Below are 21,454 nucleotides of genomic sequence, written 5' to 3' on the forward strand. Positions count from 1 at the left end.
CAGAGAAATCATTCCAGTGCGGTGTGGGAGGATTTTACTCCACATCTTCACCTGCAGTGAAACCTGCCTCACTCTGCCTTAAGGAGCTGCTGACCCACCTAAAAGAATCTCATTAGTATGGAGAGTTTTAGTGTCCCAGGACGGTCTGAATGCTGTTTCAGAGGCTTTTTCCCTTTTCTTTTTTGAGCATGAAAATGGTTACGTTTAAAGATTTTGAATATTGGCACAAAATATCAGCTATCAGCAGCTTCAATCCAAAAATGTCAGTATGGCCCTTCAAAAACCCTCCCTTCATATTGAACCCTAGTTCAATCATTTGGAGAACTACCACCAGGTTAAGGCCAGGTCAACAAGCCCAGGACAGTCCCTGTTAGCTGGCTGGTGAAGATGTTTTCTCTCAGTCTATGGTTGCCCTCTGCTGGAGCCTGCAAACAAAGTATTTTTCGCTGGCTTTGGCTCAACAAGAGTTTTCAGCGTGCAACATTCTTCACACTTATCTGTTAATCAGCCTGTAATCTCCATTCTCCTGCTACAGAGCTGCTGCTCCTGCTTGAGATGGATGACATTAACAGTTGTTTTTCCCAACAAATTGTCTTATTAAATTCAGTGGAGGGAAGAAACTCTGTGAAATGGTGAAGAAAGTAGGAAGTCATTTCACATCCAAAGCCAAAACATTTAAGAGGCATCACTTTTTAGATACTTTTGGAGCCTTCCATGTGTTGCTGCAAATTATTAGCATGTTTGACTATTATATAAGACAGTGGCTCTCAGCCTGGGGGTCCGTGAGGTCACAAGATAATTTTGGGTGGTCACGAGATGATTTATGGGATAGGAAAAAAACATATTTCCTCTATATAAATTTATTATCATGTCTATTTCAGATTTTTCTCAAATTTTTGCTTTTTTCTTGTGAAATATTGAATAGTTTTCAGCCTCCTCCGATAATCAAATCAAACAACCTAATCGAATCAAACAACCTGAAAAGGGAAAATGTTGAACTGTTCACCACTCACCAGCCTATGATGGTGGGGGGGATACAGTACATAAATGAGACACAGTTTCTACAAATGTACTGGGCCTGACCTTTGCTCACCCAGTGGCAACACAACACTCTTAGATTATGTTCCCAAACAATTTTAATTAGCTTTGCATTGTCATGTGATCAAGACACACAACTATTTCTATGCAAACAGCAATTCATAACCAAAGAAAGTGCACTCAAGTATCAGTATAAATCTTTGTATTAACAGGTTACATATTTACAAGAGGATGTCAAGAGCATATCTGCATTGACATTTGAAAGATACAAAATTCAAAACCATTATCCACATATCTTACATAAGGCACAGGCCACCAAACCGCAACATATTTCACATCAATATACATTTAAAGCAAGCCCCGCAAAATATCATGGCAAATTAAAATGCAAAATTAAAATGGATGTTTTTTGAATTAAAAAAAAAACATTAAAAGGAACATTTTTTTCATGCTTTTACATTACATCAATAATGTAACAAGTGTGTGTAACTGTATGAATGTGAAGTAGGGCGTTGCTGGAAAAGGGAGAGCATGCTCAGCGGACTTTCCCGACATAAATAAAGATAAAAAAAATCACTATCTTCACCATCATTATCATCTGCAGAGAAGCTGCAGCTCGCTGGAGTCGCAGGTCAGGGCGGGCGCTGCCACCTCCGCCCCGCCCAGAGCGTCCTGCCCTCTGATCTTCAGGTTGACGAACTTGATCTTCCAGCTGTTGTCCAGCGGGGAGCGGATGAGGCCGAAGATTTGCTCGTAGACCCCCAGGCAGGCCGCGTCTCTGTGGATGGTCCCGGCCACGGCCACCAGCACCAGGCCGTGGGGCGAGGCCTGCGCTCTGAGGCCGCGCGGCTCCATGCTGGGGCTGAGCAGCAGGCGCTCGTCCCTGGCCAGGGCCAGGAGACGCAGGCTGACCAGCTCTGCACCCTGGAACTCCTCCACCTGCTGGCTGTCAGCGCTGAGAGAGAAAAACACACAGCTGTGTCATCAGAGGTTGGTTTTGCCCAGGTTTTTCCAGTTTTAACAGAAATATAGTTACACTCTGACACTGCCATTCGATCAAAAGTGGAAGTAAATGAAATGCATTCTTATTACTGCAAATGAGTAGCTTTTTGTGTACTTGTACTTTTGTAAGTATTTTTTAAAGTCAGCAATTATACTTCTACTTAAGTATGTTTTTACTAAGGTATTGTACTGTGCAAAATTTTAAATCGCATCCATTACAAAGTACACATTTTGTAGGCTCTTCAAAAGCATTGAATAAGAAAATGGCCAATCGTGTTGAATTCATGTTTTACTTTTGCATCAGCTTTTTTTTGTAACATTTGTTTCCGTGAAAATAATCTAATTCAAACTCTGCCTTTCCCTTCATTTTAGCATTGCATAAGAAGATCAGTTGATGGACTTTGTCTCCTGCCTTGCACATTGCATCAGCCACAACACCATTGTCAGCAGATCATTTTCGAGATCTTACAGACTTTTGTCCTACAAAAACACAAATGATCTGCAGCTTGGAAGGTGGTGAAACATTTGCACGTTACATTTGAGATTATATTCAGATGTCTCAACTAACAATTGGGTGAAAAATTATGGTACAGAGGATCATAACGGTATGTTTGTACTGGAATACACTTGGATACGGCCGTATTCAAGAACATCAGTAATATTGTAAATGAGGAAGAAATGCCATTGAACTGAAATGTCAGTGTTTTTCTTTTTTGTACCTGCACACTTTAAAACTGTATGAGCATCAATGACAAAATAGGAATTATTTTTCTTCACTGAAAAAATGTGTCGATGTGTTTCTTGTCTGACAGTCACATAGTATACATATAGTCTAGCATGTGCTTTATCTTGCCTGCACTTCATGTTCACAGCATTCTCATAATGCTGCAATCATTTCAACAAATACGGCACATTGCCATAAACACTGATCCGTTTATGTGCTGTGGCTTTGGTTGGATTGCAGTGTTGTTTGCCTAACAAGATGACAGAGTGGTGATGCAATAAAATACAAGGTTAAGCAAATAATCTTTTACAGTCTTAAACAGTAAACAACTCTGATAACAGATGAAATGAGATTAGAAAATTTAAATATCATCTTTGTTGAGGCAATTTGTTGTGTAGCATACAACAGACATACGCAAGACGATGATGTGGGTCCTTTTTGATTTTCTCCAGAGATTTAATTACTATTGATGCTGATTTTATATACTTTATTCATCCCCTGTGAGCAAAACTTATTAGTACTGTTTTTCTAATGTGTTTTTTTTATTTTAAGCTGTAATTGTAGCGCCTCCCCTGGGACAATCAATGTAATTGTGAAAATGCCAGAATGCAGTGGTGAGATGCATCATTTCCCCAAGTTTTGTTGAAACCTGATGAGTGGTGTCTGTGATATCAAGTGTGATGGACGGGCGGACGCATGAATGGATGGAGACCGAGCCACAGTCCCCCGCATGATACAAAACTACTGTGGACAACAAGAAACAAACAAACTACACATCAGCAGTAGCAGTCCCATGATAGTAGTGATGCTTAATAAAAAAACAACAAAGCTTTGTTTAAACTGTTAGTGACATTATTACCTAGACAGCAGGCGCAGCTTTACATCTGGCCAGAAGTGCTGCGGTCCCCAGTCCTGAGGCTGCTGGCCCATCAAGGGGTTCTGGCTGTTCAGGAGCTGGAAGAACCACTGGCAGAACTGCTGGCCGAGGGCCAGCGGGTCAAATCCTAGGCTTTGGTCAACTGATACCTGAAAGGAAGGAGACATTATTATAGAGGCTTCAGAGCGTCTAGCTGGCCTTAATATGAGGAGTTTGCATGGACCCCATTTTCCTTAAACGAGTAACATGGAACATGGGGAAATTTAGATTTTATTAAAATATGAGCTGCTTGGTGGATCACTTGTATGCCGAATTTCCTGGTGGATCCTTGCATTTCAGAAAATGTCTTGAGAAGATATGTAATTTGACAACAAAAAACATTAAAGCATCTTAGATAGTCTTTAGAGTGACATTCTCTCCATACAAGCAACCATGTTAGTACGTGACCTTACTGTCTTTGCCGTCCCAGAGGACCACAACTCCAATGTCCTTTTCACCAGCTGGTGTTTCTCGCTGTTGGGGGGCATCACCACCCCCTCTTTGGCCAGGTACTTGAATATGATGTCACGCTGCACCTTCTTCCTTTTCAGGAGCTCCTCAGCATCTTTAGTGTAGGACAGAATTGCTTCCATAGCTTCTATAGTAACAGATAAATATAACATGAGATTGATTAGCTCATTATTTGAACATTATGCCATTCAATTTGCGGTGACAAAATACAGCGGAGAAAAACCGTTTGCTGGTTCTCTCTTACTTGGAGAGAAAGTCATGCCAAACTGTATTTAAAAAAACTGGCAATGCATTATTTGCTTATCGGCAGCGGTAGGTACCTGGTAGATACATGACTAAGACCTCTTCTGAATCGTTGGGGTCCTCTAATAAATTCGGCATATATAATTCATCGAGCAGCACCTTATTTCAATAAAACTTTTAGAATTGGTTCACACTGCTCGCTACCGCCCACCAGGGTGTATTTTGGTGAAACAAGACAGTGGGAACTGGAATATGTGCTGCTGGGTACACTGGAGGTATGCCGAATTGAACAACGATTCCTAAAAGCTTTTAGGTTCATATTCTACCAGGAATGTATGTTTGCTGATACGCAAGGCAACATAAACTTGACAGTTTTTTACTTGGCGTGATGTCTCTCCATACGAGAGCATGTCATGTATCGGAGCTAACGATACTGTTTTGCTAGCTGGTAATGTTGGTAAGCGTACCTGTGACATTCTCCACTGCTATCAATTTATTCGTAACCGTGTCGCTAAGTGAAAGTAAGTCGCTTTTTGGCAGTACGCTTAGCATCGTTTTACATCCACTGCGTTCTGTATGTGACAGTCCTGGCATCTTCAACACCACAAAACACAGATTTCAACATTAAGCTCCACTTCGTCCATTCGTGTCCTGCTGGAAGAATCGTCCGGACAGTAACAAATATCCGACGTAAATGGTTCCGTGCAATGCTAACAGACGCACCAGAAATGCTGCCTTCAGGTGCTGTGGGAAATATTCCAGTTAAAGCTTGAGCTGCACTTGAACAACCCAAGCGGCTTAGTTTCTACCTGCATGGTTATTTCTGCTCATTATGAGAAAAAGGTTATAATATTTTACCATTAGCAACAGGTGAGATAATATTTTTGTGTTAACAATAAATTGCTCTTATTTATTTTGCTCAGATATAGAAATCAATCTTAGGTCTGCAGGGGAACAAGGTTGCCAATCTCTATGACTACAAGAAGTTTACATGCTGCGGAGTCTGTGCTGATTTTTGGGTCCCATACATCAAGAATTCCCAAGTGCAGGGGTGCATCCCAAAGCTCCAAAAATCATTCCTCCTTTTGCCCTGTGACATAATTGACAAATCTTGAAGAAACATGGCAGAGGAATTACCAGCTCATACAACAGTTAACATAAGTTACAGTTACCGTTACAGTCAGTGATATTTTCTAACTTGTGACATTACAGTCAGTACCTTCAGGTTAATACGAGTATATTTTGCGCTGTATCCATTTTTGATGATGGAGTAGCAAATAAACTGTCCCAAATGACCTTCACTTCCCCTCGCTCCCTCTTCTCGTCCACTCCATTCCCCCCAAAGCAATGGATTAATAATCATCACCATTAAAGGATAAGGCTGGTGTTTTTTAATGCATTGCTTACCGTCAACAAATCCTATGAAAATAACAAAATCAACAATGCGTTTGCTCTACTCCCGTTACTTTCTGACTTCCCACGTTCCCTTTTTAACCTTCAACCCAGAAGTCATTGGCTCCAATTGTAAGATGAAAAACTTGAAATACAGCTCACAAAGACATAGTTTACATTTTAAAAATCGTTAACTGTTACCACGAAAAGTCAGGCTGTTGTAGTTATTACCAAATCAAATTCAAATGGGAACAAATTCTTCATTACGCCGGGGACTATTTTCGGTGCTACGGAACTACTTTCCTGAGATCGCAAACGTCTTTACAGCCGGTTTATTAAGTTGTTTGAGGAAAAAGTCGGCTGGCCCGGTGCATCACGATGATGAAATATGCTGCCAGAGCAACAGCATGGCTCTTTGATGTGTTTTTAATCATGTTTTAATACAATGGAGTTTCTAACAAAGTAGGCCTGCTAATGTAGATAATAATTTTAGGCTAATTAAACTGAAAATTACAAATGAATTCCCCTGGATGCAAATCAATCTTTTTGAGTAGTCGCAATTTCTTTGGTTTGCCAAACTAGAACTGCTGTTTCTTCCAAGGCATTGAGTAAATAACAAACCTGAACAAACACTCAAGATTATTTAGGAAACAAAAATTGAAACAATGTCAGTGGTTAACTTTTTAGTCAAGGCACCTATGAGAAAGATTAAGCTACAGACTGTTGTACGCACTCCCCTCTCTGATTCAAGTCCACCACAAGAGGCTGTAGTTTCAACAGAAAGTGATTTCTCAACTCATCTCAATGGTTAGGTTCCCTCTCAGGAAGAAGCAATACAGTTTTTGTGCTTCACCCTACTAGCCTTCTCTCTTTTTGCCTGTGTAGAAATTTTCAGCAGCAAATAGTAACAGAATACTGCAAGAAAAATGTAATAGAGATAAGAATATTGCAAAAGAAAACTAGAAAAAAAGCCCCATCACTGTAACTATCCACCCTGGTAATCCCACTGATTGAGGATGGTATATTGAACTGTAAAGGCCAACATTTGTAGTGCTACTTGGCTTTTGCAACAATACATTAATTTTACAACTTATAATAATTGAGTGATAAACTCTCACTCACTGTGGGAGTTTATTATTGTAATTTTCATTTTTAACATTGATTGTTTGGAGCAAGAAAGATTATTGTTGTGATTATAAATGGTGTAAGCAGTGGTGAAAGTGGTATTATTTCACTGTAACCCAACTGTCCTGTGGTTATGGTTACCTGTCACGAGGTCATCCAGTACAAATCTTACGCCTTCAACTGATATGAAAACTGATTCATTGCCACACCATATAATTTTATCATAATTTCATAATCTCTGCAATTTCAGAGAGCAGTTAGATGATGAAAAATAAATCCTTAAATGGAGAAACTGGACATCTGGCTACAGTGTGGGCCTACGGCCTAACTCGGTCTTTTTCTAACTCGGTATTTATTAATTTTATCTACTCCTCATATATTTTACCATTCTGTTTTTATGCCTTAGGTTAAAACACCTTTAGAGCTCTCCTTTTATATACTCCTTTGAATGCTACAAATGCGACAAATAGTATTCCGGGAAACAGAGTTTACGAGGAGCACCTGAAGGCATCAAGAGACAAGATAAATAGCTAGCCTGCCTAGCTGCCAGTGATGTGCAGTGCAGTTGTCTTTGCAGGATGGGCGAGCTCTCAGTTAGCGTAACACATCATATCCAACTCATTTATTAACAAACATGTTTTAATTAAGGGGATTAAGAGGATTGTCTCTTGGATTTGATATTGTGCGCCCGAGTCTAGCAAGGGAGTCTGAATTAAAGGTAACGTTATGACATCCACATTACATTAACATTAGCTTCTAATGTTAGTTAGCAGCGAAGCACCATGCCTTAGACTAGTCCACTTAAATCTAAATAGTGTTGTTATGCCGCTATACTATGATAATGTGTTACTTGTCGTTATTGTCGATTTTGTATCCTATATTGCGGTCCAGTTACAGTTAATGAAAACAATAACCATAGCCTCGCGACGTACCGTTCTCTCGGAGAGAACGTGTCCCCAAACTCCATTCAAAATCGGACAAATGTATGTTTGCTTGCTTATCAGTAACGGTGTATACCTCGTAAAATATGACTCATGACTTTATATTAACCAATAGGCGCCATACTTAAATTCGGCATATATACAACACACCAAGCAGCAATTTATTTCAGTAAAAGCTCAACTTTTGGAACTGGTTCGCTTGTTATGCGCACAATCTTCTCCCACCAAAATACACAGTTGTGGGTGGTAGCGAAAAGTGTAAGCCAATTCTAAAAGTTGAACTTTTATTGAAATAAGTGCTGCTCAGTGGATAATATGTATGCCGAATTGCAGAAGGGCCCTTAAAGAATCAGAAAATGTTTTCAGTCATATGTTATGGGGTGTATACCTTTGTTTATAAGCAAGGACATGTTAAATTGACAGACTTTTGAATGGAATTTGACTTGTAGCCTCTAGCTACAGTACAATAACTCTATTTTAGCACAGTTCCAATGAACCTTAAGTAAAACATATATGTGTGTATGTATGTTTCTATGTATTGTTTCTTTAACCGTTAACCGGTAGCGTTAAATAAGAGTATAAGTAAATCAGTGTAGAGGTCAGGACTGGACCGTGATCAGAGTTTGCAGATTGATATCAACATGGGGGTGTGGTTTGGCCCGAGTGTAAATAGTCAGAAACCTGAGTCATTCCTTAATAAGGAGTGACTAATATTGACTGCCTGCTAGCACAAAGCTGTGTCAAGATGAATGAGGAACTAGGTAGGCATTGGCTAACTTCCCAAGAAATCAACCACTAACCGATACAAGGAACTGAACAGAACTGAGCAGGAAGGAAGTATTGGTAACTAACTGTTTGACATTGCTTGGCAAGAGCTTGGAGCTCAGTCAAATTTCTCTGGATAAATAAAAAAAACATTCTCCACCCGCTTGTCTTTCCAGAGCTGTAGATGGGGGAGTTTGAGAGCAGTGCTCTGGGCCGGGTAACAGTGTACTCCATCCAGGGTTGCCCCCACTGCGTGCAGGCTAAGGCCACCCTGGGGCGTCTGGGCGTGCTGGTATGCGACGTGGACGTGGGCAGGCACCCGGAGCTGAGGGCCAGGGTGAAGGAGCTGACGGGACGCAGCACAGTTCCTCAGATCTTCTTCAACGGCATTCACATCGGGGGGAATGACGACCTGCAGAAACTGGTGAGGCGGGGACACACCTAAGGACATGACTGCCCCATTGACCAGTGAACACTTATGGTGCTTTCATGTCACATGGGAAACACAGTAGATACGAGCTTTCAACTAGAACATACCATTCATGTCAGCTTTCAAGTCTTAAATACTACTAGAAAATACTGTTGTTCACCTCAGTTTTCATCTGGTAAATATTACTTGGGAACTCAGGGTTTGATGATGGACTTTGATTTCTCAGACTTCCTGAGTTCTGTCGTCACCAACAAGGAAATACCTGCTGTCAAGTATAGGTAAAATAAAAACAAATAAAATGAACTAGTTTCATCACACAAGTCAATTTGTCTCTTAAAATGGCATGGCAGCTACTTTCTTATATGTAGTCTCAAAAGCCACACCTACTCAGTGTTACTTTGCATAAAAGAGTTATTATAATTTCATTATGTGGAATATGTAAATGTAAACAAGACATAGACAGTTATTAGTGCTTGTTTTTGCGTTCGTGACACCATTTTGAAACTGCGGGCCGGCAGCTGACATATGTCACCTCGTCGTTGAAGGACAGCTTCAACTTGCATACGACTCTACCTCGGATCACATTGCGCAATCTTGCGTATAATAAACGCAAAAGATGGATGAAATTGCTGTCTGCATGGGGTTTAAGAGAACTGGTGTGAAGAGTTTTGTCACTTACACGTCCATGTGTGTGTGTGTCGGTGTGTTTCACCTCCTCAGGCTCCTGAGGAGCTTGAGCGGTTGGTGCGTCTGGTGAAGGAGGAGCCTCTTCCAGCAGACGCTCCGCCACTGCCAGAGGAAAACCAAACAGAAGACGCAGGCAGGGAGGCTGATGGAGGTGAGGGATTTAAGGCTCTTTCAAAACTTTAGTCCATTTGCTTCGGTCCAAATCAGGGAATGATTTTTTACCTTTTTTAGCTTTTGTACACTGAATTGATTATGTTTCACAAAGCTAAATGTCAAGCACCCATAATTTACCAACCAAAGCCACATGGGAGCAGTCAATCACTGGAAATTGGTGCAGGAAAAGGACTTTTTTGCACAGTGAAACCTGTCCTTAATCCATAATTCATGTGTGTTTAACCCATAATACACAATGCTTCCTGTAGTTGGGGTGGATCACTGCTAATGAAGGTCAGGTGTTGGTTTGGAAACATACAGAGAAATCTCCTACTCAACAAGCTCTTGGTCTGATTGGTTTGGATTGCTGTGTTCTCATATGGCGAAACGAACCGAACTAAGGGGGAAACTGCTCCAGGGTTTGAAATAACTTCTCTAAACCAAGTCGGTGTGGCAATGGCCTTCGTGTGACCTATAAACTTTCCCAAGTAACAGACACTATGGTTGAAAACATATTCTTTCCATCAAACATCCCAAGCAAGAGTGAACCGAAGCCAGCTGGGCTGTATGTGAAAGGTCTGCCTAGTCATCTTTGTTTCAAGGTTTTTGTGCTGAGCCAAGAAAAATCAGGGGTAACAGACTTTGTTTTGTTTGGGTGCCAGCAGGTGTGTGTATATGTGTGTGCGCTCATGCGTGTGTGTGTGCCCAACTCCTGTCACCATTGCCAGGACAGACAGTTGATACAGGACACTTGATACTCTAGATGAGCCCAGCAGCACCAGGCCTCTACTTCACTCTACTTTATTATGTGTGTTTGTTATTCAGCTCCCTACTGTAGAAGCAAACTCTGTCAGAAAGGGAATTCACATAGCTGTTTGTGGAGAAATATTCTATTTCAGTGCTACACTTGATGTAGTAGTAGCAGCATCATCATTGGCAGCAGTAGTGGTAGCAGCAGTATTAGTACTAGAAGCTCACAAAAGTCTTCAGCCAAGACTTTTTTGTTTTTTTGCGTCAATGTTCTAGGTTGCCCCTCTCCTTTACACAATTCCTGCTGGTGTCTGCACACAGTCAGCATAGTTGGAGATATCAGGGCTCGTATTCCTCCCTTCAGAAGAAGCTATTAGCTGCCATTCATTCCTGTACAGTATAAAAAACAACTTCCACAGACTTGAAAATTGCCCGAGCTAGATAATCCATCACAGTAAATATGAAGCCTTAATTACATTTTGTCAAAGTCTCTGTTTTTTCAATGTTTCATTGTGCCCGAGTTGGGTGGTTTGATATCAGTGCTGCAGTACGTTACGCCCTCCTTACTGTCAATCACCTGACACCCACAGGAAGAGATGGAAGTGGCGGAGAGAGGAAATAATCCCTCAAAAACATGTTGCCTTACAAACCTTATTGTCACATGCATGTCTTTTTTATTTACGGTGTCTTTGTTACCAGGAAAGCAGTTAATTTCATTATGTGGAATATGTAAATGTAAACAAGGCGTAGACAGTAGTAAATCAGCTATAACTCTAAATGACATTGGTATTCTCTGTAATATAGTGTAGCTTGGGACCTAACTGTGCTTTAAAAGTGATCCGTAAAATCAGTTCTAAACCTAACAGGGAACCAAAGAGATGCCAGAACTGGGGTGATGTGATTCCATCTGTTTGTACCAGTTTAAATCCTGGCAGCTGCATTTTGTACAAGCTGGGGAGATGAAAGAGATTTTTAGTGGAACACTTGACTCAGATGAAAGGAGCACCATAGGCTGTTGACATGTTATTAAGGACTTTTGGGTTGTAGAGGAATTCTGGACCTGTCATTGTGTCAAACCTAACTACAATAGTTCCTCCAGTTTTCCACAGAGAAAATAATCCTATTCCATGGGTCACCTGTCAGAAATCTGCAGTTAGAAAAAGAGGGTTTCTGCAATATTATGTGGCCTTTAAAGACAAGTTACACATAAATGCACATTTTAATGAAATGCAGACACAATATCTTCATTTATCGACCAAATTTATCGACACATATTCTTTCTTACATGTGACTTTGTACATGTGTGTTTCTGTGTTTGTGTGTGTGTGTCTCGGCATATTCCTGCCCTCGCAGAGTTTATGTGTGAGAGGGACGAGTTGGCGGGCCTGGTAGAGGACCTCAAACAGGGCAGTGTGATTGCCTGTCATAGGAGGGGGCTGAGTTTGTACAAAAAGAGCTTCTCAGGCGCTCAGCTGGTTGGCTGGTTGCAGAAAGAGAAGGGCATGGGTAAGTAAGGCTGTAGCATTTGCAGTAAAATAGGCTAAAATCGAAATTTAAAATGTGCCTTTTTGGTTTTACAGTGTTATTGGGATTGCCTAGATTTTTTTTACCTTAGCTTTATGTACTTTATGTGTTGTGGTAGTTTGATTTTGTAGAAGTTGTGGAGCTTCTTTAGTGGACACTTATTGGAAACTCGAAGCATCCTCGTTCCTACAAAGTAGAGATAAAACTAGAACAAACGAGTCTAATCAAAAACTGATCTGCCAATCGTTCACTGTGGCTCTGTGTGTGCCAGCCACGGCCGAGGCCAATGAGACTGGCCAGGCACTGTTGCAGAAGAAGTACATGGTCAGTGTGCACGGCACTGGGCAGCAGGACGGCCAATTTGGAGAGGGCAAAGACACTGGGAACACACTGTACAGGCTGCTGGAGCATGACCCTCATTCAGCCCTCAACACAGGACAGACGGCAGCCTGCAACCCCCTCCAGGGTAGGTCAGGACCGGGCCAGGCTGAGTTGGGAGACTCCCCCCCTCCCCCAGCCGCCTTCCAGGTTCCCCTCGTCTGGTGTCGCTCAAAATTTTCTAACCCCTGTTCCTTCTTTGCTGCTGGCTTGGTATGGTCTTTTGGGAGATTAAGCCTTGCTGGGGGTTCTGTATTGTGTCAAAGAGCTTTGTTTTGTGGTGGTGAGAAGTGGAGTTAGACTGATATATCAGGCTGATAATGGCCTTTCATTAAAAATTGGATATCATTCAGTTAAAGTCTTCCACTTCCGATATAATGGATATGATGCAGTTAGCTGATCAACACTACACTGGTTGTCTATGGGAAATTTTGAATTGGTTCTAATTCAGCATTTTGATTGGATACCACACAAGTATGCATGAGTATGTTGTATTATTATTATCCTGGAGAGTATTAGTTAGCATTAGTCCCATGGTCTAAATGCTGTTTCCAACCTGCCAAGAATAAACGTTTTGGAGGAAACAATAAACACTTTGGGATATTACATACCAAAGCAAAATATCAGCAATATCATTGGCAGCTTCAACCCAGAAATATCGGTATCGCTAAAACCTACATACATAAATACATATCAGTCAAACCCTATTTCTAACCACTGTTCCGTCTTTGCTGTTGGCTTGGTATGGTCTTTATAATGTCAAACAGCTTTGTTCTGTGGCGGTGAGAAATATTGCCTAGCTCTGTATTGTTGTATTCTGTTTATTAGTGAATGCTCATTCTCCTCTGGAGGCTAACTAACAAGCTAATCCCCGCTGTACTACAGAGAGGTGATTATAATCACGGCTTTTCTAAGAGGATGTGTGTATGTGTGATTATGCCTGTGCATTTTCCTCTTGAATTTATCTTGAACACTCTCTTTTCTCAGGGGTATGATTTTCCCTCATAATGATCTTATTTGTACCTCCTAGAGTTTAGGCTATTCCCTATGCAAATTGTTGATTTTTCTGCTTTTTATGGCCTTATTCTATCGCTACTTGTTGCTGACCCATATGAACTGTAACACAATCCATTGCATAGTCAAGGTCTTGGATCTGTTCTAACAGAGTGGTTCTTACCATTCAGATAGATGTTGGTTTGTTTCACGAGGAGAAACTATTGCACATTTCAAGCCTTTAACTCTCTCTGTCTCTCTCTCTCTCTCTCTCTCTCTGTCTCTCTCCCTCTCTCTCAGCTGCTCAGCTGTCTTCTGTTTTGAGGGAGATGATTCTGAAATTGTTCTCTGAGCATCTCTCTGCTGATGGCAAGGTAATGTCATCATTGACTCATGGCTTCTGACTCACTGAGTGTGTTTGAGTGTGTGTGTGTGTGTGTGTGTGTGGGTTATGTATGAGTCTGTGGCATTCATGTGTGTGTGTGTGTGTTTGCATGTATGTATATTAGGTATGTGTGTCATGTATATACATACTCTGTATATTTGAGATTAATGGAAAATAACATGAACACCACTGCGTTCTCCTTTGTGGTGCAGGGAATCGGTTCCCCTGAAGTTTATAGACTTATGTCCATAGAAAAAGTAAATAACTGAACACGCAGGTTTGCCTCTGCTTTCATTTATTTTTCCCGGTGTTTCAGTCATAAGACCTTTCTGAAGACATGAGATGTTCGCATTTGCCCAGACATCTCAAGACCTTATGATCTTACGACTTGAAACACTGACAAAAATAAGTCAATGCAGAGGTGATACTGTAGGTGTGGGAATTTACTTTCTTCTGTTCATGTATACTTGGACAAAATTAGTGTATGTGTGCATTCTCCTTCCTTCCACAGTGTGTGGACTACAAGAGTATGTCAGTGAGCCCGGTGTTCGAGCGTTACTGCGAGCTGGCCGTTCAGCTGCAGAGGGTGGAGCTGCTGTCACTGAGCCGTGAGGAGAAGCTGGCCTTCTTCATCAACATCTACAATGCCTTGGTCATCCATGGCTACCTCCGCCTGGGGGCCCCTACCAACATGTGGCAGAGATACCGGGTAGGACCGCACAGCTCCAGTCAAAGTCCTTACAGTGTTTCCCAAGGTCCTTACAGTATTACCCAAAGTCCTTGAAGTGTTTCCTAAAGTCCTAAAGGTATTACCCAAAGTCCTTGAAGTGTTTCCCAAAGTCCTAAAGGTATTACCCAAAGTCCTTGAAGTGTTTCCCAAAGTCCTAAAGGTATTACCCAAAGTCCTTGAAGTGTTTCCCAAAGTCTTTACAGTATTACCCAAAGTCCTTACAGTGTTACCCAGAGTCGTTACAGTGTTTCCCAAATTCCTTGCAGTATTACCCAAAGTCCTTGAAGTGTTTCCCAAAGTCCTTACGGTATTACCCAAAGTCCTTGAAGTGTTTCCCAAAGTCCTTACGGTATTACCCAAAGTCCTTGAAGTGTTTCCCAAAGTCCTTACAGTATTACCCAAAGTCCTTACAGTGTTACCCAGAGTCGTTACAGTGTTTCCCAAAGTCCTTACGGTATTACCCAAAGTCCTTGAAGTGTTTCCTAAAGTCCTAAAGGTATTACCCAAAGTCCTTGAAGTGTTTCCCAAAGTCCTAAAGGTATTACCCAAAGTCCTTGAAGTGTTTCCCAAAGTCCTAAAGGTATTACCCAAAGTCCTTGAAGTGTTTCCCAAAGTCTTTACAGTATTACCCAAAGTCCTTACAGTGTTACCCAGAGTCGTTACAGTGTTTCCCAAATTCCTTGCAGTATTACCCAAAGTCCTTGAAGTGTTTCCCAAAGTCCTTACGGTATTACCCAAAGTCCTTGTAGTGTTTCCCAAAGTCCTTACGGTCTTACCCAAAGTCCTTACGGTCTTACCCAAAGTCCTTGAAGTGTTTCCCAAAGTCCTTACAGTATTACCCAAAGTCCTTACAGTGTTACCCAGAGTCGTTACAGTGTTTCCCAAAGTCCTTACGGTATTACCCAAAGTCCTTGAAGTGTTTCCTAAAGTCCTAAAGGTATTACCCAAAGTCCTTGAAGTGTTTCCCAAAGTCCTAAAGGTATTACCCAAAGTCCTTGAAGTGTTTCCCAAAGTCCTAAAGGTATTACCCAAAGTCCTTGAAGTGTTTCCCAAAGTCTTTACAGTATTACCCAAAGTCCTTACAGTGTTACCCAGAGTCGTTACAGTGTTTCCCAAATTCCTTGCAGTATTACCCAAAGTCCTTGAAGTGTTTCCCAAAGTCCTTACGGTATTACCCAAAGTCCTTACGGTATTACCCAAAGTCCTTGTAGTGTTTCCCAAAGTCCTTACGGTATTACCCAAAGTCCTTGAAGTGTTTCCCAAAGTCCTTACAGTATTACCCAAAGTCCTTACAGTGTTACCCAGAGTCGTTACAGTGTTTCCCAAAGTCCTTACGGTATTACCCAAAGTCCTTGAAGTGTTTCCCAAAGTCCTTATGGTATTACCCAAAGTCCTTGAAGTGTTTCCCAAAGTCCTAAAAGTATTACCCAAAGTCCTTGAAGTGTTTCCCAAAGTCCTAAAGGTATTACCCAAAGTCCTTGAAGTGTTTCCCAAAGTCCTAAAGGTATTACCCAAAGTCCTTGAAGTGTTTCCCGAAGTCCATACAGTGTTTCCCAAAGTCCTTACAGCATTACCCAAAGTCCTTACAGCATTACCCAAAGTCCTTACAGCATTACCCAAAGTCCTTACGGTGTTTCCCAAAGTTCTCATGGAGTTTCCCAGAATCCTTACAAAAAATCTACCTGACAACGAGCCCGTGAGGGCTCGAAACATTGTACTTTTTAATGTAGAATAAAATAAGAAAAATATTGGGAGCTGCCACAGTGTTGTGAGTCTTTTCGAATTTGCACATTTCCCAGAATCCTACCAGTGTTTTAGACAGTTATAACTTCTGATGCTTATCTAGATGTGCTTGAGCAAGAGTGGACGACACTACATTGAAACATATTTGTTTCTGTCTTGTCTGTCCCATTTTGTAGTTCTTCAACTATGTGAGCTACCTGATTGGGGGAGAGGTGTTCACACTGCAGGACATTGAGAACGGTGTTCTGAGAGGGAACAGAAAAGGCGTCGCACAGCTTTTAAGGCCCTTCTCCAAGACAGACCCACGGCTACAAGTATTCAGCTTCAAGACCTTTTATTTAATCGCAGCTGAACATTTCACTCGTTCATTGATATTGCATTTTGTGTAACAATTGATGTAATGTTTAGTATTGAAATTTGATTCTCATATTGTCCACTAGGTGGCTCTCCCAGATGCTGAGCCACTCATTCATTTTGCCCTGAACTGTGGGGCAAAGGGCTGCCCACCAATCAAAACCTACACTCCACAGGTAATTGAATTAATTTCTGATCATTTGGGTGAGGTGGGCTATTGCCTCTTCACTTAGTAAGATACAAACTAAGTAGTATGTAATGAAAAGTATGAATCAGAGAACCACAACATGAACATGGCTGAGGTAAAAAATATTTTGCATAGAAATCATCAGATGAATTTGAATTGATCTTGAGTAATGGGAATGCTCTACATTAATTGTATATGTGGTATTACTGAGAAGCTTGTATGGGCTAAAATCTTGTCCGTTCTCCTCCACCCTATCAGGACATTGACGGCCAGCTCCGCACAGCAGCTGAGGCCTTCCTGGAGAACGATGACGGCTGTATGGTGGATTCTGGGAAGGGAGAAGTGCGACTCAGTCAGATATTCAAGTGGTACAAGGCTGATTTTGGAGGCACCGACGAGAAGGTAGCTTTGACTCCAGCTGCTATATCTTTTCCCACTCTGAGGGGAAGATGAGGGAAACTATAAAGATAGATGACGTTTGGCAGTTCTTGAGTTAGCCGTGTATAGACTGGTTTTGTTTGTTTTCTTTTCTTTTTTTTTGTTGGAGTACTAAGACTATTCAGCCAGAGCCTTGTCATATTTGGCCATGTTTAGACTTGCCCAGCCTATTTCCATCACATCTTAAGAGAGCAAATTCTGTGACCCTTATTTCTGTGTGATGTCAGCGATCTTGTTTTATCCAAGCATAAATTGTCTTCTAATTAATAATTTGCCCTAATGCACTATGTGAGATATAGGGCAGTCAGGCATGAAGGATATGCTTGAGGGAAGGTAAAATGCCAGCAGGTTTCTGACTAGCATCCAGGTGCTGCCACCTACTGGCAGGAGACAATGTAGCATTTGTTTTTGTTTTTTTTGTGTGGTTTTTTTCACCTTTATTTATTCAGGGGAGTTTCACTGAGAGCAATGCTCTCTTTTTCAGGAACGCCCTGATCACATTCACACACACATTCACACCTGGAAGTTGACCACTACAACCACAGTCTGATCTGCTGGCCACTGAGCAGCTCCACTGGAGCGGTTGGGGTTAAGGGCCTTGCTCAAGGGCACCTCAGTGGTGATGAGGGAGGGGCAAGCGCTGCTTTTTCACTTTCCCCACCCAGATTTATCCTGCCGGTCCGGGGGATTTAACCGACGACCTTCTGGTCACAAGCTCGCTTCTCTAACCTTTAGGCCACCACTGCCCAAAAAAAAAAAAAAATACATATCGCCTCAACCCTATCACACACCCATTTGACCGTCAACCCCATCATATGCAGTAGCTCAGTATGTCTTCTCCCTTCCCACCCTCTCCCTCTCTCCCAGCTGCTGAACTGGGTGCTGGAGCACATGAGCGACTCTCCTAAGAAGACCAGCCTGCAGGGTGTCCTCTCTGCTGGGAAGACCAAAGTCAGCTACCTCCCTTACGACTGGAGCAGCAACAGCAGCCACTGAGACACGTGCACGCACACACACACGCATACATATACACTTTCTATACCTTTTTCCTTTCTGTCACACAGCATAACTTTATAACCCGAAGGTCGCAGCGCACTGGCCTTCAACCAGGCAAATGCTTTTATGCAAATCAAGCGCACCTCTTTGCATCCCAGTGGTGAGAGGGGCGAGCATTGTGCCATCGAATCAAACTCCTCTTGTGGGCTTGTGCTACCTTTAAGGACTCCTCGTAAGTTCCTGCTCCTGAGTTCGGAAGTCGCAAATATAACTCGTCACGCATTCAAGTGCTTTTGGTTTGAAGTGACAACAACTGCAGCTGCAGAAAGAAGCAGATAAAATGCACATCAGGCATGTTATGTATTATTTTAATGAATTTATTAGCCAAATGTTGTTGTATATGCAACTAAAAGTTAGGCAAAGACTGAAAGTAGAAACCTACAGTTATTTACATAGCAAGCTAAACAGTAACATATAATAAAAAAACAAAAAACATCTCTTTTACGATCAACACAGCTTCCACGCTTTCCGCTCCCTAAACGCCACATCTCAGCAACTCAGGAATCATAGAAAATCCTGACCTTCCCAGTCCAATTTACCACTTTGTTGAGTCGCAATTACAATATTTCCAACAGCACTCGAAGGCAGCGTTTGATCAGACCCAGATGGGTGAAGTCGTACCTCGGTTGATTCAAACATGCTGGTTTTCTGCCTTGACAAGCCATATAAAAGCCTGTATTTTTTTAGGAAGCACAGACAAATGCAGCGCTGGGACTTGTAAGTGTCGAGGAGGAATCATTTGATCAGCTTTTATTCCGAACTCTCAGTGGTCCCTTGTATTCCCTTCCTCTCTCTCTCTCCATGTGAACCTACATGGTTGTTTACCCCACTTTTTGACCTGGGTCTTCCATTTTAAGCTGGCAAAGTGCTACTGCTGTGTTTTTAGCACAGATATTTAGTAGAAAAAATATAGTAAAATAATGGATTATTGAAATATTTATTGATACTGTACCCAGTTGGGATGCACTCAGACACTTCTTTGCATGTTTATGATCAACTTTGAATGCTGTGGAGACACGTTTGTACTTTTTTCAAACAAAGAAAAAAAAAAGTTCACTATTTGTCTATATAAGGATAAGATGCTATATTTATCCAGAGTTATTTCTTCCAGGGTGTCTGTGGGTTCTGAAAATATTTTAAATTATATTACCCAAGCTCAAGTTTATGAATACAGTTAAATATAGCAGTTTAAGTCTTAACTTGAAGACGTGCAGACCTATATTATGATAGGTCTACTAGTATAATTTTTTTTTTCAATTGCAAAATTGGCCTTTTCATTTTAACTGGTATTAAAAAGGTCTCAAAAATTCTTATTTTAACTTGATGAACCTTGCAGACACTCTGTGTTCAATATATTTCCCCAGTGTAATGCTCACACATTAATTTCATTGAATTGTTTGTGAGGTTATAGGAGTGTAGTCTAGTGTGTTCTACAACTCTGCAGGTTGCATACTGGACTCTTGGAAAGCTCCTTCGCTCTATGAAGGCGCATTCCTCTGCGGCCGCAATGCAATTATTTTCTTATCTCAGGTGCAAGGGAAATGTGTGTGCAAACTGTACTCTTTAAAATAAGTTCTTTCATACCATCACTATCTACTGCATCTTGTTGTCTGTAGTCTTTTTTTTTTTCTGTAGTCGGAACAACTTCAATTCATGATGTACCATCCATATTCTGCGTTAAAGATACCATGTCATGCGCATGACTGTGAGCTTTGGTTTAATTTCCGTAAAGCCACAAGGTTGAGCACCAAAGCAGTGAAATGGTTGAACTCACAGCAAAGCATGTGTTGTAAATGACTGGAATGCATTTGCTGCATGCGATACTGGACCACCCTCCGATCCAGAACGCCGGCCTGTAGCAGGACTGCCTTTCTGTCCTCTTGCCAGTGCCTTGTTCTGACCCTGCATGAACAAGTTTTAATGCCATGCACACCCCACCCCAGCCACGAGAAAAGGTTGGACCCCTTAAGATTTTTGTTCCCTGGACTTGGGATAAAGACAAGAAAAAACCAATGCGAACATGCTTTTGGAAAAGCCATAACTAGTCTGTCACCCAAAGAGTATGAGATATTTGAAACAGCACTCCCACATTTGTTCAGATTCCAAAAAATTCAGTCTTGATCCACCCAGAATTTGATTTACTTTTCTTGATAGGTTTAGTCATAGTTGGAGAACTATGTGGTGTATTATTGACACTTTACTCCATTACTAATGATGGATTGAAAAATCTGACCCAATCAGATTTCCCTATAGTGCAAGGATGTCACATCTGCCTAGGCATATTGCAAAGATCATTTCACTGTTGACTCAGAATTGTTTTACATATCAGTACAGGTGTATGCTGCAAGAACTGACTCTAGTGTTGAGAGTTTAGTTCCAATTATTTGAGAAAGCAAACTGTGATTGGAATAATCAGTAAACGTAAGACCATGGACTCTGATAGTCTGCAATACTCAAATTTAGAGGAAAAGACATTTCCTGGATTGAAAAACTGATTTTGAAGACAAATGATGGAGACGTTTCTTCACCTCTTGTGCCAGAGACTGATACTAACATGGTTTTGAACAGAAAGCTGTAGTAAGGTTTCATTCATTCTGATGATCCCTGTACTTTCCCAAAATTACCTCATCTTTTTGTCAGGAAAATGTGTGATGCAAAACTTTTCTGACTGAAATCGTTCTATTTGCCTCTTACCTGGATCTGACAATGAAGCAATACTTTTGTGAATGGAAAATATGCAATGATGAACTAAAATAAAGCATATATTGTGGTCTGTGTCTGCTGACCATCTTTCATTGTATCATCTCATTGCATGTAACTCATCTACTCTGAAACAAGGAGCACTGAAGAGAAAAAACCCTGCAAATTCAAAACTGCAGAATGACCATGTATGCAAGTGAATGGTATGCAACTGAAAACTTAACACATTGATGCAAGGCAAATTCTCATGCAGTGACATTATGACTATCATCCATGACAGCAGACGTTCTTAGATTGATAATTTGTTTATTGAAACAAAATTTACCTTT

The 21,454-nt window shown here is 41.3% G+C and overlaps 2 protein-coding genes across 2 annotated transcripts; one reads left to right on the forward strand and one right to left on the reverse strand.

Annotated features, from left to right (window-relative positions):
* Positions 1-1,220: 1,220 nt before the first annotated feature.
* On the reverse strand, positions 1,221-5,040 carry c10h3orf38 (chromosome 10 C3orf38 homolog). Its single transcript, XM_071907270.2, has 4 exons — positions 4,862-5,040; positions 4,094-4,278; positions 3,624-3,790; positions 1,221-1,993 (listed from the first exon to the last, which is right to left on the reverse strand). Exons 1-4 carry the CDS (start codon positions 4,986-4,988, stop codon positions 1,633-1,635), a joined length of 840 nt encoding a protein of 279 aa, XP_071763371.2. The 5' UTR covers positions 4,989-5,040; the 3' UTR covers positions 1,221-1,632.
* Positions 5,041-7,499: 2,459 nt separating this feature from the next.
* LOC139918001 (uncharacterized) lies at positions 7,500-21,195 on the forward strand. The gene is made up of 11 exons (XM_071907253.2): positions 7,500-7,629; positions 8,794-9,041; positions 9,768-9,885; positions 11,991-12,143; positions 12,433-12,627; positions 13,833-13,906; positions 14,429-14,626; positions 16,567-16,704; positions 16,831-16,920; positions 17,190-17,333; positions 18,237-21,195. The coding sequence occupies exons 2-11, from the start codon at positions 8,802-8,804 to the stop codon at positions 18,363-18,365; spliced, it is 1,479 nt and encodes a 492-aa protein (XP_071763354.1). The 5' UTR covers positions 7,500-7,629; positions 8,794-8,801; the 3' UTR covers positions 18,366-21,195.
* Positions 21,196-21,454: the final 259 nt, after the last annotated feature.

Source organism: Centroberyx gerrardi, chromosome 10 (genome assembly GCF_048128805.1).
Source record: "Centroberyx gerrardi isolate f3 chromosome 10, fCenGer3.hap1.cur.20231027, whole genome shotgun sequence".
NCBI lineage: Eukaryota > Metazoa > Chordata > Actinopteri > Beryciformes > Berycidae > Centroberyx > Centroberyx gerrardi.